The 19920-nt window shown below is 29.9% G+C and overlaps 2 protein-coding genes and 1 non-coding gene across 4 annotated transcripts; all 3 read left to right on the forward strand.

Moving 5' to 3' along the window:
- Positions 1 to 8825: 8825 nt before the first annotated feature.
- LOC125811985 (U6 spliceosomal RNA) lies at positions 8826 to 8928 on the forward strand. Its single transcript, XR_007441937.1, has one exon. It is a non-coding gene; the product is annotated as a U6 spliceosomal RNA (small nuclear RNA).
- Positions 8929 to 10982: 2054 nt separating this feature from the next.
- LOC125811470 (heavy metal-associated isoprenylated plant protein 7) lies at positions 10983 to 12598 on the forward strand. Its single transcript, XM_049490969.1, has 3 exons — positions 10983 to 11404; positions 11955 to 12030; positions 12454 to 12598. The coding sequence occupies exons 1-3, from the start codon at positions 11171 to 11173 to the stop codon at positions 12591 to 12593; spliced, it is 450 nt and encodes a 149-aa protein (XP_049346926.1). The 5' UTR covers positions 10983 to 11170; the 3' UTR covers positions 12594 to 12598.
- A 1147-nt stretch (positions 12599 to 13745) lies between these two features.
- On the forward strand, positions 13746 to 19662 carry LOC125811469 (uncharacterized). Of its 2 annotated transcripts, none has more exons than XM_049490967.1 (2): positions 13746 to 14301; positions 19351 to 19662. In XM_049490967.1, exon 1 carries the CDS (start codon positions 13818 to 13820, stop codon positions 14298 to 14300), a length of 483 nt encoding a protein of 160 aa, XP_049346924.1. In that variant the 5' UTR covers positions 13746 to 13817; the 3' UTR covers position 14301; positions 19351 to 19662. The 2 variants fall into 2 exon arrangements, with proteins under 2 accessions (XP_049346924.1, XP_049346925.1); XM_049490968.1 differs by lacking the exon at positions 19351 to 19662 and adding an exon at positions 18343 to 18363 and having other exon boundaries at positions 13779 to 14301.
- Positions 19663 to 19920: the final 258 nt, after the last annotated feature.

Consider the following 19920-nt stretch of genomic DNA (forward strand, 5'->3'; position numbering starts at 1 on the left):
GAGCTTTTTTAATTATTTCTCCTTTTTCTTATCTTCCAAAGGAAAAAAGGTGATTTAACAAATGACTAGTCGTTTGTGATTATTTGTGGTTTGTGTTTTTGTATGATTTTTCAATGAATTTTATTGGTTTCCATTGCTTTCTTGATATTAATTGTTGTTGAAATTGAATAAATAGATTGAATATATGTTGAAAAGATTATATAGTAAAAGTTTAAAGATATAAATAAGGGAAATGAGTTTTCAAAAAACTTTCTCATCAATAGTTTTCTAATAATATATTTAGTATAATTTCACAAATGAGATTTGAGAAGAATAGAGTAAGTAAATCTTATCTAACTTATAAAGATAAAGAAATTAAAATATTTATTTTTAGTAATATGGACAATTAATACAGAACGGAGAAAGTAAACGTTAAATTATGACATGAATACGTATTTATTTGTCTCTTTCAACCATGAAGTTAATGTTTTCATAAGAGTAATAGTAACATTAATTAGGTGGAGTTTTCATATTAAAGTGTATTAAAACCCCTCAATGTAATAAGTGAACTTATTACTTTCTCTGTTTCATATTAGTTGATCATTACACTAAATAAATCTCATATTAGTTACTAGTTGATCACCTAAATCAAAAAAGCACTAATTATTTTTTTCCTATATTACGCTTGCAATTTTTTTTTTTTTAAAGTGTTAACATTTGTTTGCGATGTTCTCAAGAAGTTTTCAGGGGTCAATTAATAAAACATCTTCTTATTTATAATTTCTTAAATATCGTACAAAATGAAAAGTGATTAACTAATATGGAACATAGGAAATATCATTTAAATGAAAATCACTCTGATCATGAATAGTTGGTGTTTAAATATCCTAATTTCTTTATCTTTATAAATTAGTCAGCAAACTTATAATCATTTAAATGAAAATCACCCCAATGAATAGTTTGTGTTTAAATACTAACTAGAGCAACAACAAAGACAATAATAATACTATCAAACATAGACTTTTTGGCTACCAACATAGTCGGTGGACGTGATCATATGGTTGGATCCCTCGATCTTTAATCAGGGGTTTTAAGTTTTGAATTGTTGGGAATAAAAAAAATTTGAGAATGTCGTGTACAAAAAAGAGACCATGTAATGTGTCGTGTACAAAAAAGAGACCATGTAATGTATGAATTCAATTTTAATTGAATTTCAAATTGAATGTCGAATAACAGATGAAAGTTTTCTAAAAAGGTGAATTTTTCATCTAATTAAAATACTCACAGAATCTTGAATTTGCTACGCTAGTTTTTTTCTTTTAGGGATGATATCATTTTTTGATCATTTAGTTATTGATATATTTTAATTTTGATCTTTATTTTATTTAATAACTAAGTATATTTAACCAACAAAAATATGTCTCTTTGGTCATTTTATGTAGGCAATATATTATTATATTTAAAAACTATTTTTAAAAGCCCCTTAAATATTGAGAAAATAGTACAAAATATTATACATTAATTATTAAATAGTGTAAACTATAGCTAGCAAACAAAAGGATTAAAGCACACCACTTCATTTATTCAAAAAATCGACATGTCTAACCAAACTATCATTACTCATAAGTCATAAGGGTCAAAATAAAATTTTATAAAATTTGAGTAACTAAAAATAATATTATTCCTTTCCTTTACGTGCTTATGGATGAATTTTAAAGGGGATCTTTGATTATGAATTTTTGGTCATGCTTGACATGGGTCCCATAACGGTGGAAAGATATGGACATTGATAATTTAATTTTGACTAATAGAATAATGATTCATTAATACAAGGAGAATTATCAATTTGAGATTTCATCATTCTTAATTAGAAATATTGATAAAAATATATTATTGGAAATATCGTTACCAAAAATAAGTCATGCACTATGTTTATTTAAAATAAATTAATGCTTAATATAAATATCATACATCAAATGAAAAATACGTGAAAATAAGAAAAAACTTCTCTACATCAATTTTATTATTAATTTTTTTTTCAAAGTTATAATTAGCCACCATCACAGAGACAGCTATCTATATTTATTTAATATTGATTTTTGAACAAATCTAAAAATTATAATGATTTGGTTTGTGGCACATGGACCAACTAATCAATGTTTAAAAATAGTAAGTGATATTAGGAGTAATATTTATTTAGTTAAAAAATAGTAAATTGCCTTTTTAAAATGAACCTCACTTTACTTTTTATATTTTTTGTTTTGTACTCACTTGCAATTTCTCTCATTTGATGTCTCATTTTCATGGGGATTTATCATCATTGTGTAAGTGGTAAATATAATATGTTTTTATAAATAGTAAGTGGTAGTAATAGTTTTTTTTTTAGTTAAAATTAGTAAATTGTCTTTTTAAATTGAGTTTCACTTTACTTTATATAATTTTTTATGTTTAAACTTCACATGCAATTGCTCTCATTTGATGTCTCATTTTCATGAGGATTGATCATTATAGTATAAAGCTACCAAGATTTTGTATATTATAGTAATCAAATATTATTTTCTACAATGGATAAAATGTGTTTATCCATTTTAGATAACTAAATGAATGTGATTTTTCTGAATTTGAAAGTGATCACTTATAAGTTTTCATATCAAAATTCAGTTCGATTCTTTATATTAATTAGTTGCGGGTGCAAAACCAAAAATCTTGTCCTCATTTAGTGTGATAGTGGCAATAGCAACTCGAGAATGTTTTAGGCCAAGTTTAGATTTCCGACATGGTAGCTTTATCCTTTTCAATTTTCTTAATAATTTTTTTAATTTCATCACTATACGAAAATCTCGAATAAATAATATACTCAGTATGGTACATAAGTGAGTCTAAGAAAAGCTGTGTGTACGCATGACTAACCCCTATCTTAGGAGATAAATATGTATTTTCAATAGACCTTTTACTTATGAAAATAACATGAGTAAAATACACAAAGACATGACAAAACATACTGAAAAAAGGACCAGTAACTACAACAAAACAGTACAATAAACGAATTACAAGAGACAATATATAGTAACAAAAGTCGAAGAAACAAGAACCTTAAAAACTTAATCTTACAACTATTATGGAAGAATAAGGTGTGAAAATCACAAAATGTTAGTGTTAATTCAAGTTCCATAAAAGTTGCTTCTTTCAAGTCTAAGAACTAAAAAAAAAAACTCTTTATGATATACTCCCTCCGTTTCACAAAGAATGACCTCATTTCCTTTTTAGTCAGTTTAAAAAAAAATGACCTCTTTCCTTTTTTGGTAACATTTTACTTTTAGCTTTCCACGTGACATGTTTAAGACCACAAGATTAAGGGCAATTTTGTACATTTGACATAACTTTAATTTAGGACTACAAGATTCAAAAGTCTTCTTTAATTTCTTAAACTCCGTGTCAAGTTAAACCAGACCATTCTTTTTGAAACGGAGGGAGTAGCACTCTAGCTTGGTTAGATTTCACCTGCAAAATTAAAGTTTTGGCCACACCTTTTTGTACTATTGAAGTAATAGTCAAATCTTTCTATGCATATTTCTCTTTTTAGTCAGTAAAATAGGACCACAACTTTAGTTGCACTTGGAAAGAGTATGGCCAAATGGAAAAAAAACTCATCACACCAACATGAAATAAGCTTTAATTCCACTAGTGCCACCTATATATAGAAATATATATATAGAGATAGTTTAACTTTTATAGAGTCTACGTACTATGACAATAATAATAAAAGGCATAATACATAAATATGATCCTTAACTTGACTTCAATGGACAACTATGCCTTCCAACTTTGAGTGTGCGTGCACAAGTAATCACTTAAACTTGTATAAAATTAAACAAGTAGACACACATGTCCTACGTGGCATAATACACAAAGGATACCACGTAGGACACAAAATTGTCATGTAGGGTTCCACGTAGGACGAGAATGTGTATATTTGTCCAATTTTATACACGTTTAAGTGTCTACTTGTGCACACCCAAAGTTAAAGGTTATAGTTGTCAGCTAACACCAAGTTAAGAGTGATGTTTATGTATTATGTCATAATAATATCAACAACATTATTTGTAGTTAATCTAAGTTATTTGGGTCGATGTTTATGTACTATAACTAACATCATCTTATATATTGATGTAGCATGTGTATAAGTAAGCACATTTCACCGAAAGGATGTTACTTGTTATGATAAGTTAAAATACATAGATAATTGAAAAGCATGACCATTCCATCACACTTCTACCAAACGAAAATTGACACTATTTTCATTTGTCACGCTAATTAACAATTCAAACCATTTTCTTTATATAATATATTATTTTTCTTTCTCTTCATCTTTGTTTCTTCACCACATCTCATTCGAAGATTTCTTAGCTCTTTTAGCCTTTAAATTTTGAGCCGATATATCGAATTTCTCAATTCATAGTCTAAAAATACCCCTTGTTTGCGGAGTCATGAAAATTGTACCCAATCACTTAAATCTCAATGCATCAATTCATCTACTACTCATCTTGTCATCTAAGTTTACACCACAATTCTCTCAGTTCGATTTCAAATTTCGATTATTAGCCTAATCGCAAACACGTTTGCTTCTCTCACAACAAGTTTTCTACTGAATTTCCCCGGGAATTTACTGTTTGAAGTGTCTCTAGCGACTTAATTTGTCATTTAATGATTTTTCTCAACAATATTTTGACGGAGTTGAATCAATTGCCACATTTGATGACTCATTGACAAAGATGAATTGTTGTATGTTACAATGTATAAATATTAGTATAAATTATAGGAACCACATATTATAAGTACTAAATAACATCCTATCTCTTCTAGTTTTCTATTTACCAAAAATCCCTTAAAAATGATGTTTGCGGGATACATAGCGTTGTGCACGGGATACGTTAGGTTTGATACATTCCACATAGCGGGATACATAGCGTTGTGCACGGGATACATTAGGTTTGATACATTCCACATAGCGGGATACATAGCGTTGTGCACGGGATACATTAGGTTTGATACATTCCACATAGCGGGATACATAACATTGTGCACGGGATACATGCGGGATACATAGCGTTGTGCACGAGATACATAGCGTTTGATACATTCCACATAGCGGGATACATATCGTTGTGCACGGAATACATGCGGGATACATAGGTAAATAAGGAATTTTTGAAATAAGTAGGGATAAATGGATATTAAGGTAAGTAAAGGAGTGTAGTTAAGTAATTTGTCCTAAATATTATATAACAATGTATATGAATATATATACATCTTTCATACATAGTTATTCATCATATATACATGGTTATACATTATTTATATAATATCGATACATTGCATATACATAAAACTATTTTCATATATATCTACTTTATTTTATTTTATTTTTGTCGACAATACATTTACGTAAGAAGCCCTAAAGTATATTAGAAACGTATTTAAGTTAGGCCCACTTCAGACAATGCAGAGTAGTCACTGGGCCCAACAAAATGTTGAATCTGTAAAGAGTTAAGGTACAAGAACTATGGGCCCAACCTTCTTGGGCTGTCCATGTACCAAAAAGCCGATAAAATCGGAAAACAATAGGAAAATAGCCACTTGTCATGTACTGTTGAGCATGATTTAGACACTGTTTAAAAAGTAACCAAAAGTAGCTATTTTATGTTAATTGGACACAAGTAGGGGCGTACATAACCGGGTTGATTCGAATTTTTCAAATATCAAACCAAATTATTTGTGTAAAAATTTTAAATTTTTATAAACCAAACCAAACTAATAAAATTCGAGTTTTTTCGGGTTGGTTCGGATTTTTCAAATACCAAACCAAACCATTGTGTCGAATTTTTAAATTTTAAAATCAAACCAAACTAATAAACCTTGAATTTTTTCAGGTTTTTGGATTTTTCCGGTAAAGTATGCATAGAAACATATAATTAACTTGTGCTCCAAATATTTCTTTAGTCCAACCAAAATACAACTATCTAAGGTGTTTCTTAAGAATATAACACAAAATATGAGATGAGTGTGATGACACTAAAATATTCAATAAAAATAATAATGAAATCATCATGTAAAATAAATATTGCAAAGTCATAATGAAAATGATCATAATTTAAAAGTACAAAATCATGCTAAAATAAGTCTAATAAGTATTAGTTACATGATTAAACATTAAAGAAAAATTAAAATTAAATTATGTATTTTAAATGTCTAAACCAATGTAAACAAAAGAACAAATATTCAACATTATTGTCATTCTTAGTGTTGAATTAATTTATTTGGTTACCATAGTATTGATTTGATTTCGAATTGAGTTTTATTAGAGTTACCAATATCTATGGACTATAACCATTATAGGACCATTCAAAATTCTAAGTCTCAAAAAACTTACAAAATATGTTAGAAGATAAAAATTATGAAAACGTATAAGTAATATTTAGAAATTACATCAAAGTAAATACTTTTATGTATAAAATAAATTTTAAAAGTTATATATATACTGTCGGGTTGGTTTGGTCTCGGGTTGGCTTTTTTTAGTTAAAACCAAACCAACCCAAGTATAGTTGGATTTTTTTTTCCAATACCAAACCAAGTCAAACCAAACCGTTAGTTGGGGATTTTTTCGATTTGATTCGATTTTGTACACCCTTAGACACAAGTACTCTTAAACTAAACACATAATTCTAGGCTTCTTCTTGATTGCATCTTCCATGACTCAAACACAAAATGACATTTACTTTGAACCATTTACTTAACGAGAAAAGGATAAAATATGTCCTTAAACTATATAAATTAAGTAACTATGTCTGTTATTAAATCGAAAAAATGAAATACATGAGATTCTTGTAGATTTATTTTCCCTACTGGGGAGGAGACCAAACTATTAAATTGGTTGATTGGCTCAGTGGATGTATCACCAATATTTAAAGGTAAGTTTTATAAAATGGTTATATCAACTACATGTTGTGTGAGATTGAGTGTGTCAGTTAAGAACTCACACATTTAAAAGATGAAAGTAGTAAAAATGAGAATATGCTTAGATGAATGTGCGATCACACTAGGAGAAATAAGATTAGAGACAAAGATATGCAAATATATCGCAAGGTGAGAGTGACCTTTGTGATGAACAAGATTAGGGAAGCAAGATTAAGATAGTTCAGACGTGTGAAGAGGAGGAGCGCAAATGCCCTATTGAGGAGGTGTGACTTGTGAGATGTTGGTAGTGATAGGTTTAAGGAGAGATAGAGTTAGACCAAACTACAAAAACTGGGGAGAGATGATTAGACAAGACATAGTACATCATCATCTCATAATCAATGCATGACTCTAAGTATAAGGCAAGAAGGTCAAGAATTAGGGTAGAAAACTAATATGTAGTTGAGCAATTTCTTTTTTTCTTGTAGGAGAGCATGATTCTAGCTTGAAGTATCCTATTTGCTCCTTCTCATTTTCAATATTGTCATTATTATTATTATTCTATTATCTTTGATTCTATCACTACTGTTATGTGTGTGCTTTGGTTATTTTCTCTTTTCTTAGTATTTTCATTACAACTTCTTACACTTTATATTTTTAAAACCTATTTTAAAATATTTTTTTTTCTTGAATGAAAATCTATCGAAAATAACATCTCTGGCATATAAAATAAGAATAAAATTTGTGTATAATTTACTCTCTTCAAACCCCACTTATACAACCGAATATATTGCTATTGTTATGCAGTAGTGAGTGCAATACAACTGGTGGTAGTCAACAAATCTAGTGAAACTATATATTTAACTCCCATTTAATATAAGAGCTAAACCCTTCTAGCTTCCAAAAGGACACTTGCTTTTTTCTAGATGCTTATAATACCCCCTTTTTTCACAAAAATAAAAAACTAAAAAAACCAAAAAAAAACTTCCAAAATTTCCAACTTTTCTATGATGAAAGACACGTGAATAACATGAATATTTTCTTGAATAAATTTGTCTTCTTATTCAAAGAACTCATTATCACATGGACCAAATTAGCTGTGAAAATTAGACCCCACTCAACTGAGATGAAAAATACATAACTTTTAAAGAACCAATAATAGAGCTCATATATGGCCCCCCCTAAAACAATTTAATGTCATCTACCCTTATTTCTATAGTATAAAGTATAATATACTATAATAATTTTGTACATGTAGACAAAGTTTTTGAACTAATTGTAGACCCCCAAGACCCTAGTATGTCTCTATAATATGTTTATCTTATCCACCAAATATTCCTCTTTGCCTCCCTTAACTAATCATAAAAAAAATCAATTATAGTACAATGTGTTAAATTTTTTGTATACGGTGTATATTAATTTTCTATGTATCGTATTAATTTTATCGAATGTTTTCTAAGGGACATGGCCTTTCTTAAATATATAGTTAAAGGTATGATAATATCGCCTAGCATCATTAGTGCTATCAAGTTTATTATATATGATCATACATTTAATTAGATTTACCTTTTTATATTACAATTATCAAAAGGATTTGAGTATTCAACCTAAAACTTTAACACAACAAATAAAGTAGCTTATAAAATTCGGATTCATACCGAAAAATTTCACATTTGAGGTAAAATGTTCTCGTACACTGTATGACATTTATTTCTAAATTAAGAGACTAGAAACTAACTCTGGTGGCTGATCAATCGTGGCCGTTAGACCAGAGAGTGATTAACAGCTAGCCTCCACGGCCTTCGGGTTGTGGTGCTGTCGATGATCATTTTCAGCTCACATCATGGTGTTGAGATGGTCTAATGGTTGTCTAACAAATTCTTCAAAGTTTTGCCCCTTCGGGGACATTTAATAAAATCGGAACGATACAAAGAAGATTAGAATGACCCCTGCTCAAGAATAACACGTACAAATCGAGAAATGATCCAAAAATTAATAAATTGTTAGGTCTGCTTTTGGACGGCTTAATTATTCCTTTTAGCATTTGAGAAAAAAATAATAATAATAAATTAAAAAAAAATAAAAAAAATATATATACTAGATACATGCGCCTGTGCTAGCACTGGCCCAATATGTATCTTTTTTGTTTTAATTTATGTGACATAAATAAAATTTGGAGAGTTTATAAAAAAATTATTTAAAGATATTTTAAGTTATTCAGTATTGTAATTTATAATATTTTTTTACGTAATTTCTCTCATATATCTTCTAAACTTGTAAGTTGTTAATTATTATGATTTAAGTGCTTTTTATGTCATTTTTAATAATATATATTACCTATTTTGTTTCAATTTATGTAGCGCTGATGAAATTTTGAGGGTCAATCAAATTTTCTATATGACTTTTAAATATTTAAGTTGTAAATTATTGTGATACTTGTTACTACTATTTCAAATTATATTATTAATTATTGTGATTTATATTATTTTTTTATGACATTTCAAATGATATATGTCATTTTCTTTATTCTAATTTATGTAGTACTAATAAAAAATGTACAATGCACTAAATTTTTTTTGCCTTTTAAATATTTTAAGTTGCTAATTATTATTATAATAATAATTTTTCATGTAATAATGCAATAGAAATCTAATTTGCCTTTTCAAAATAACCTTTCATAGAATACACATGGCTATCAATTAAAGGAAAAAAAATTGAAGACAGAGGGGGAGCAAAAGCTACATGAGTTGTGATGGGCAATTTTGTCATTACACTCAAAAAGTATACCATTAAATGGCCAACATTAGTTTCTATTTGACCAATAATATGATTCCATGTTATTGAAATTACCAAATTATCCTCTAAAGCTACCAGGCAGGCATGTTGACCTCCTGCCTGGTTGAACAATACATAATTTTTAAAAAAATTATTTGGTTAAGCGGACCTACAATAACATGTAATCGGTTAAATTATACTAATAATTCATATTTAGTTATACTATCGACAAATATAATTTAAATCTCTTCTAATATAGTATATACACTAATATACTATATATTGAATTGCTCAACATTTTTTATTGTACACGACTACAAGGTCTAGCCAATACTTAACTGCTTTCTCTTTTATATAGACTTGGAGTTAGGTGCGCAAGAAGTTCATTCGAATTTTCTTTGCTGCAAAACTTACATTGTATATATACAAAATAACATGTACATCCTATTTAATATACAAGTAAATGATAAATGTATATAAAATAGATGTTAAAGTTATTTCATATGTATATACGATACACGATGTTGGATCTCTTTAACCTCTTTTCATATTTACTTTTTAAAATTATAAATCTTATCAAATGAAAATCTTGATTCTGCTATTAGTAAGATGCTTAGGAATATTTTATGTCCTATCACCATAAATTTCTTTGATTCACATTGCATGTAACTTGTGGATATTCTTCTTTTATGTCTTCTACTCATAATTTTTTTCTCTTATTTTCTACTTTGATCTAAAAGTGATGTGTACCAATTATACTTCTCATTTGTATATTAGTCACATGAACTAGATGCTCTAACTGTACCTAACACCTAATCTCACATGAAATCCCTTAAATATGTTGGAGGTTTTGTCTCTCAAATTGTACTACTTTTAGTTCCACATCACATGTCAAATTTCCTTTAAAGTTAAAAAGGTCATTTTCCCAAATGTATTTCCCTCATGGACTTGTTTAGACGCAGTTTCAGAATTTAAAATTTATGAGTTTCTATAATAATCTTAAGTCAATATTACAAACAAAAATGATTGAATCTACGTGAATCAGTAACCATGCTTTCAGATTTTTTCCTGGCTTTGTCCTCGTAGCTTACATACATGGACATTTATACTCAATGTTTTCAACGTAGAATATACATAAGAAATTATTAAAATTCGATAAATACAAAATTATGCACTCATAATTTCAAAATTACAATGAGTTCAATATTAAAAAATATTAAATATCGAACTCATCAAATTTAAATACTAAATTTGACTTGTATGTGGCCCATCTTAACTGCTACTACATACCTTCTACTTAATTTATCTTCCCTACAAAAATGGGTTGTGGAGTCCAGTCTCCCTTCTCCTTCTCATCATCAATAACTTCATTTTTTTTTCCCAATGAACTATATTTATTGACTTTTACCTTGTATTAATTAATTCATCTTTATATAGGCAAATATTATTTGGTGTTGTAGAAATGAGGAAGATAAATTTTAGTAAGGTTTTAGATTGTTTTAGTACTCTTTCTTCTTCTGGATCTTGTTTTTGCATCAATCAATTTGGAGTTCATGATGATGATGATGATGGATTTGAAAAGAAGCCATTGATGAATAATAATTCATTAAATCAAGATGATGAACATGAGTTGATGAGGTTGAAGGATGTTATTAATGTAGGACCTCCAACTCTAGCTTTCCAATTGAAGCCTAAGGTAACTACATATGTTTTTCAAGAATTTTATTTACTTAATTATGTCTTTAACACGTTGGTTCGTGAGGAGAATAGGTAGAAGCTAGATAGGGATTCAGCTGAATCTAATAGCTATTGCTTAAACAATGTATATATGTTAAGAAATTCATTAAATATGTGCAGATATAAAATTTACAACTCAACACTTGAAATCGATGTGTTCTAAAATCCAATTCATGAAGTTGAAATTTTGGCTCTGCCTTTGCCTTTCATGTGTTGAGTTTGATTCTTTTTTCTAGGCCAAACATGTGTAGGGTGAAATAATTTAGAACTCAACACTTCTGCTTACTTTGATATCATGTTAGATTGGATTGAGTTCTCGTCTACTTATTTAATTATATTGTCATGACCAGCTTTAAAAATCTTCGATTGAGTTAGTTAATTAATTTGGGCAATATTTGTGTATAATGAAGTTGACTGATTTTTTTAATAATGTGAAGGATAATTTTAAAGAAATGAAAATATGATTGTGAAGTCCTATTATTGAACTTAATTATTTGAATGGTGTATAGATTGTGGTGCTAAGAGTTTCCATACATTGCAATGGTTGTGCAAGGAAAGTTGAAAAACACATCTCCAAAATGGAAGGTAAATATGTCAAGTTACTCAATTCCCTCCTATATAAAATACATTATTTAATTTAGTTTGTTTTAGGTTATCAATTTAGGTTTACTATATTTAGGTGTTGTTGTAGATCATCTTAATTAATTGGTCTTTAATCGTTCGTATATAGAAATTAAACTTTAATTTTTGAATATGATGCATAATATGTTACCCGTAAGAATTCATCATATACATGATCAGTTTATGTTGGATGTCAACCTATTACAACTCATCTCCTTTATGCGGGGTTGCCATATGATATTGTGAACAACTCATACATACGATCTAAGATAAACTTAAATGAAGCACTATAGTCAGTAAATTTTTTTAATAATTGTCAGCATAGTCTACAAACGCGCGATATTAAATATTAGTTACTAAATTCATATTATATTTTTTCTCAAGCAGGGGTGGATATGTACCAAGTAGATTTGGAGACCAAGAAGGTTGTTGTTATTGGAGACATTATACCTTTTCAAGTGTTGGAAAGTGTTTCAAAAGTTGTCAAAAATGTTGAACTTTCAACTTGGAACGCTCCTGAATGTTGAATTTTATAGAAAAATTAAAGAAGGAAAAAAAAATTAAAAAAAGAGCCAAAAATATTTATGATTGAATAAAAAAAAAGGCTATGCAAATATTGCAACTATATAATATTTACATGTACTATTCTGTATAACCAGCATTAAAATGAAAATGAAGCATATGTACATTATGTAATTTTGTATCAGAAAAGAAAAATTGCATCAACGTTTCGTAATATATTATATCCGATTGAAACGTAATTATTATTATGATTGTCTCAGAAGATGATTTATAATTTTTTTTTTCAATTGATACATTCTTTACTCTTAAAAAAAATAGGAGTAAAATTTGCGTCATTCAATTTTCTCTTAACCTCACTTATGAAACTACACTAAATATATTATTATTGTTTTTGTACGTTCTTTACTCCTTCAATTCACTAACATAAATCCCATTTTATGTACCATTTTTGCCATCAAAGTTTTCCAAAGGTAAATTATTGATGATTCAAAACTCAATGAATAAAGATTTTGTCCTATCGTTCTACTCTTCTTTATTTAAATATCAATAAAATTGAAATTCATGATATGCACTTGACTCGTATCATGTGTGAGTTGTGCTTTTATAATTTCACTGAATTAAAGGATATACTTTGATGAGCAATGTTAAAAAAAAAAGATTATTACGTATTTTGTTCTTAAAATATATTTATATAATACCGTGTTTACATTTCACATGTCTTGTAACTCATTAATTTGAGTAAAACTATAGTTCTATAAAACAAATTTAAAATCTTGTAATTTTAATCATGTTATATTTTTTTTTTTATGTATTAATTAGTTCTTTAATTATTATTGATGAACAATCAAATATGTACCTTCCTCTAAATTAAATATAATGGGAAAAAAAGAAAATAGAAGATCAACCTGAGTTTATGATAGAATAGTTAAGATTCTTCCATGAATTCATCCTTAATTAAAGATCTCAACATTCAGTATATGAAAAATAGAAAAAGTACCCTTGTTTAAAGTGTCACCGCAATGCACGTTCAGATTTAAATTCACTCTAATATAAATATCGAACATCGAACACAAAACGGAGAAGATTTCGTCACACACAAACGACGTGTCACATTCTAAGCCACTTCACGTTTTACAAAGTACACACATTAACACTCTATCCAATTTCAGCAGTCTAAAACTCTTCAAATCGACTAATCTAATAATCCCCTTTTCGCCAAGCTCAAAAAAATGGCAAAAACCCTAGTAATCTTCACCATTGTTCTTCTCCTGTTCGCCATTTCTATATCTTCTTCAAACCCGGATCCGAATCCGGACCCGAATCCGGATCCGGTACCATCTGAGGCACACAAGGAGCTAATCAGATTCGGGTTTCCCATAGGGTTACTTCCCAGGAACGTTAATGGGTATTCTCTGAACTCCAGTTCCGGCGAGTTCCTGGTTTCTCTGGGTGAAAAGTGTAAAATTACTCTTCCTCCAGACAATTACCTTGCGACGTATTCGAAGAAAATTAGGGGGAAAATTGTTGAGAATCGTATTGCGGAGCTTGATGGGATTAGTGTAAGGGCTTTTTTTAAGTGGTGGGGGATTACGGGAATCAGATCTAGTGGTGAGAATTTGGTTTTTGAAGTTGGAATGGTTACTGCTAAATACCCTTCTATGAATTTCAATGAAAGCCCTTATTGTGAAGGGAAAAAGCGTTCCTCTTCCTGAGGTAGTTTTTTAATCTGTTTTGTTTTATTTTAATAAAGTTGTTTCCTTTTTGTATATTGTATCTATGGTAAGGTCTGAGTATACTCTACCAATATGATTGTCTATTAGATATTTGGTCAAATGTTGAAGGCTATAGTAATTATCATGTGCTTTCTGTTAAGTTGTTGATGCCTTTGTTTTTTTTTAATATACTCTGAATTTTTTTTTCAACTTTGTCATTGAAAAGATTGAGCCTTTACTACTTTAGTATGTTTGGTAACTTTTTCAACTTTGTCATTCAAAAGATTGAGACTTTAGTATGTTTGGTGACACTTCAATTTTAACTTTCTCACTTTGCTGTTTGTTTGAGAGTGACAGGATTGTTGAGGAGCATAAGATTTTAATGGTAATTCTGGTGTTGTGTGATATTTAGTTGGTGTTTTATAGTATTTCTCACTTTCTAAACTTCGTGTTCGGTCAAATAGTGTATTGTAAAATGGAAGAGAAGAAGTATTGGGTTTCAGTTGCGATGCTTTGGGTACTCTTCAACAGTGTAGTAGCAGTCTAGCATCGGCTTGAACATTATATTTACTTTAAATTGAACAAGTTGAGAGCATGTACATGTATATTTAGAGCCTGTTTGGATGGACTTATTTTAAGTGTTTTTAAGCCAAAATAACTTTTAAGAGGGTGTTTGGATTAGCTTTTAACTGCTTTTGGCTTTTAAGCTCTTTTTCTATTTTTTGTGGTGTTTGGGAAATATAAAGTGTTTTTAAGCTAAAAAAGTACAAAAAATAAGCTAAAAGCTAAAAGCTGGGTATGACAAACTTGTGACTTTTAGCTTATAAGCTATTTTAAAAAGCAAATCCAAACACCCTCCAGTTGATGCCCACTGTTACAAGCACTATAGCCGTAGTGGGTCAGTGGTATAGTTTACTCCACTGACTTGGAATCCCGTATCTGTCTTTCCTCTTCCATGTAGGAGACACTACCATTTTTCTTAATGGAGTAGTGAATAAGGATACCGCTGTTACCGTTCCCCATTTTTAGCTTTAATAGGGACGAGCTGATTTTTTCTTTTGGTTCTATCAGAACTCTTCATATTTATTGAAGAAAGGACGGAAAACAAACTATTTGATGATTGTGCTACATCTAAGGAAAAAAGTGAAAAAGTTAGTGAGTTAAACAGTAGCATCTAGCAGCAGTCAGGTAAATGCTTATTAGAAGTCCGTCTTCTGGAAATATTTTGTGGTGTTGAGTGGTCTTGTTGGTTGACTATTCTTCTAAGGATGGTGAATTTTAGTTGCTCATCGTCACATTAATGTCCTCACTGTATTTCCCTATTCAAAGCAGTGACTTAAGTAAATTTTCTGCAACATTTTTTTTCTATTATATTCTTGGTAGACTGTACATCATGTACTAATATCGAAATGACTCATAACTCACTTATCATTGTATTCTTTGTATCCCAAAATAGTTTTACCTGAATCTGACACGCCAATGATTGAAATGATATCTGGTAATGCTAGTCCATCAATGAGCTTCCTAACTAGTTCCACCTCCTTGTGAAAACCTAATATTATTTGACCAGTTATTGATGATGAGTGATGTTTGATTTGTTGGAAGAGTTATACAAGAATGAGACCCTATTCTCAAGATTTTCTCATGTAAATTGGACTTCTTTTGATAAGCTTGATCCTTTTTGTAGCATTGGAAAGTGAGTAAATAAAATGCAAGAGACCATTATCTTTAACAAGAATTGAACTAATGATATTTTTGCCTCATATGCCACATCTAAAACACGTGTCCAAAGATCTCTATATAATTCTTGCTCAACGTTGTTGAACAAAGATCTTATGAATTCTAGGTCTTCTTTCACCAGGCCAATATCTTCTTTTATAAAAGCAATTGAATAAGCTTGAAATTTAGCAAAATATACTTTGATAGAGTACCTATTGGTTATTTTGATGATAAATTGTTTAATATATTGGCAAGTGTTGGAGCACTTATTAATGAGGTATCAATTCTTGTACATGACTTGAAAATAAATCAAGGAATGAAGAGAGTACCAATAATATTTTTTTTGCAACTCTTGACTTGTTGGAAAATATGGAAATCCTGAAGGGAGATTGTTCATTTGGAAGCCTTGGACTTATCTCAACTCCCGCTTCTCAATGAGTGATAGACCACTCTTTTATGAATCTTCTACTCAAAAACTTAAAAAAATTGCTTAATTTCGAAGCTCAGTCAATTGCTTTAATAAAGGGAGAAATTAGACCGGTGAAAGACGACTTAGAATTCATAAGATCTATATTCGGAAATGTTGAGCAAGAATTGTATAAAGATAATTTGCACACGTGTTTTACAATGTGACATATGAGACAAAGATGTCATTAGTTCAAATTTTGTTAGTGATACTAGTCTCTTGTATTTTATAAACTCACTTCAGTGCTTTAGAAAAGATTTATCAAAGAAGAGGTCTTCAATTTACTTAAGAAATTCCCAGGAATAGGGACTCATCGTTGTGAACTCTTCCAACAAACGTGTTAAGCTCAAATAAAGCATGAGCTTTAATGGAAAAAAGCGCAAAGGGTGAAAAAAAATACACACACATATATATACATATTTGTCCAAGCCTAATAATTATAAGCATGAATTGCAAATATATGATCAAAGAAATTGAGAAAAATTAACGAATAAGGGAAATATCAATTGTTTAATGTTGCCTCTTTAAAAGAGGATTATTGGCAAGAAAAAGTATACCTTAGAACCTTGATGACGACACTAAAACGCACATTAAGGTAATGTTGCCTCTTTAAAAGAGGATTATTGGCAAGAAAAAGTATACCTTAGAACCTTGATGACGACACTTAAACGCACATTAAGGCGAAGCGCTTAACACATCTTGAGCCTTGCTTCAGAGTTTAGGATCGCCTTTGACAACACTACAACAAACCAAAAAGCAACTTGTCAAAAAATTGTAGGTTTTATGGAGACAAATTGGATAGTGAGGAAGCTTATCAGTGGATCAACTGATCAACATACCTAGATATTATTTCAATCATCAATATGGTGAATTTAGTTAAAACTACTCTAGCATACAAAGTATGTAATGATAAGTCAGTTCTAGTCATTCGACATTTGTGCGCGGTGCACAATCGACTAAGAATATAACACAAAAAAGATGTTGCAAAATTATTTTAAATTCACTAAGATTGGATGGAATATTTTAATCCAGTCACTAGATTGAATGGAAATAGAGCAAGGATATTGATATTGGTGATGAGTTGCAAAAATTGGTATATCCTTTCCAAAGACGAACATGATACCATCAGAAGCCCACAAGGAGTTGATCAAATATGGGTCCCCATTGGGATATTTCCCAAGAACGTCAATGAGTATTTTTTATACTCTGGTTCGAAAGATCTTGTGGTTTCTCTGGGTGACAAGTATTTTATAAACTGTATTTGCCTTGCTTTCTGTAGATAAATAGAGCCATGCCATGTTACAAACATAAATACCACAAATTTATGGTTCTTTTGGGTTTCCGAAAGAATGTAACATTTCAGGTTGTATTTATCTTTTAAATTTTAATAAAAAGGATCTTTAGGGTCTGCTGAGATGCTGAGAGATCTTCCTTGTGAAAGGCTCATGGAAATTTCTTAAAGAATACTATCTTTATTTATGTTATTTGCTTAGAGGTATGTGTACTTAAATATGTTTACTAGGAATCATTTTGAATTTTTCTTGTTGGCTATTGGAACACCAGCTTTTGAGAAGTCATTCCTGATTAATGGTCTTTTTTCTACTGTGAGTTACTTCTTTTGTTCCTCATTTTTTAAAAAAAGTTCCTGTGCAGCATACTTCAATATTTCCTCGAGTTCCAAAAAAATTGCAAAGGTCTAGATGTTCTTTTGACATTATTAGACTGCTCAAAAGCATTACACAACACTACCTTATTTCATTGTTGGGAACTCTTGTTTTATGCATTTGGTCTTTCCAAAGTATTTGCACTACTGAGTAAAAGTCTGTGAAGTGCCCCTTTTTATTTGAGTAACTTAAGATTGGAGTTGGAACAACTTTCCGGGAGGAAAAAAAAGAAAGGGAAATAAAGGACAGAGGATAGTGGACAGAATCACGAAGACAAGCAAAATAAATTATGATTTCATGGATTTGTACTTGACTTTTTTTGGAAGTTGTTGATATCTCATGTTTCTTTTTTTTTTTTTTGCTGTAAGTGTGATAGCTGACATAAGTGGTGTTTGAGTCATTGAGTTGTTAGTTACCTGTTTGTTATGATTGCTCCTTTATTTTGCAACTCAAGAAGCTGTACACTCCAAATGGTTACTGAATGATATGAAGGAAAAGGTAAAATATACATCTAAATTCCTTCCATTTTTGTTTGTTTAATTGATCATCTTTACTTTTTGGTGAATTCAAAGTTGCTGGTAGAACTTGTTAATAAGCTTTTTGGTGAAGTCATTTCGAGTGTCTTTGTCCATCTGCCTATCGTCGTTCGTCGGTGTTTCAACTTCCCTGTCACTTGTTAAGTACTACGTCATCCTAGCTCTTTGGCAGTGTTTTCTGTGCTAGCGATTATGTCATAATACATATTTAGGACAAGCTAAAGGGATAGAGGAAAAATGCTTGCCAAGTTGATATATTAGGTAACTTTCTGTTATGCTTTTCCTTTTAGTCCAGTAAAAATAATGTGATTATTTAAGAGTTTTTGATGAAATAGTAGTTTTGATATGAGAATTTAGGTTTTTTAGGGGTCGTATGGTAGCTGGTTTGGAGTGAATATGCAGGTACTAAATGTTGCATAAGTAATAGCACATCTGGTAACCGGTTAGGAAGTAAGTTGTTCATGTATTAAATTAATTGGTCTGCAATTTAGTACTTAATCCATGCATAAAATAATACATCTATTTTTCTCATAACTAATTATGTATTCACTAATTCCTGCATAATTATAACCAGCTACCGAACTACCCCTTATGGTAGTACTAAAACATAGTATATAGCTCATTACCTTCAATGTTGATCCATTTATATCTTCTTCAACCTGCAGGGTATTTGTCAACTGCTTCCACTTAATGGCTTATGAAATAAGCCCAACAGTATTGGGCATGATGGTGCTTGATAAAAATCAAAGTTCTCCTATCACATTATCTTATCCGATCGATCGATGATTTAATCAATTGTGCAACAGTTTCTAGATGTACTGTATATATATGCTCTTATTATTATGTTATCTGGAATGTCATTAATAGCTAATAGAGAAGATTGTTGACTCTTTACCTCTGTATAGTATATTTGCTGCTGCTGTGGTTGTGACCTTGGAGTTGATTTAATGGCTAATAGAGAGTTTTTTTCTCTTCAAGTGACTTTTTCCTAATTGGGGGAACTTGTTTTAAATATTTAACTTGTAGTCAGTATTGACAAACTTCAAACGAAAGCATGTTATAACATAATTTGGGGAGAAAAATATGAATTCACACCTCTCCATCCAAATATGCCTCTATTAACATGAATAAAAAGAGTATAGTACAAAATTATTTGAGGATGGAATTGGTGAATGCGACCCTAGCCAACTATAAATAAATAATAACATCAAACAGACTCTCGACTCAAATAATTC

The sequence above is a fragment of the Solanum verrucosum genome, unplaced genomic scaffold (genome assembly GCF_900185275.1).
Source record: "Solanum verrucosum unplaced genomic scaffold, falcon-dt-bn FXZP01000238.1, whole genome shotgun sequence".
Classification (NCBI taxonomy): Eukaryota; Viridiplantae; Streptophyta; class Magnoliopsida; order Solanales; family Solanaceae; genus Solanum; species Solanum verrucosum.

Coding starts and splice junctions, on each gene's coding strand:
- LOC125811470 (XM_049490969.1), top strand. CDS start 11,171: ATGAGGAAGATAAATTTTAGTAAGGTTTTAGATTGTTTTAGTACTCTT. Junction 11,405..11,954: donor CTTTCCAATTGAAGCCTAAG/GTAACTACATAT, acceptor AATGGTGTATAG/ATTGTGGTGCTAAGAGTTTC. Junction 12,031..12,453: donor ACACATCTCCAAAATGGAAG/GTAAATATGTCA, acceptor TTTCTCAAGCAG/GGGTGGATATGTACCAAGTA.
- LOC125811469 (XM_049490967.1), top strand. CDS start 13,818: ATGGCAAAAACCCTAGTAATCTTCACCATTGTTCTTCTCCTGTTCGCC.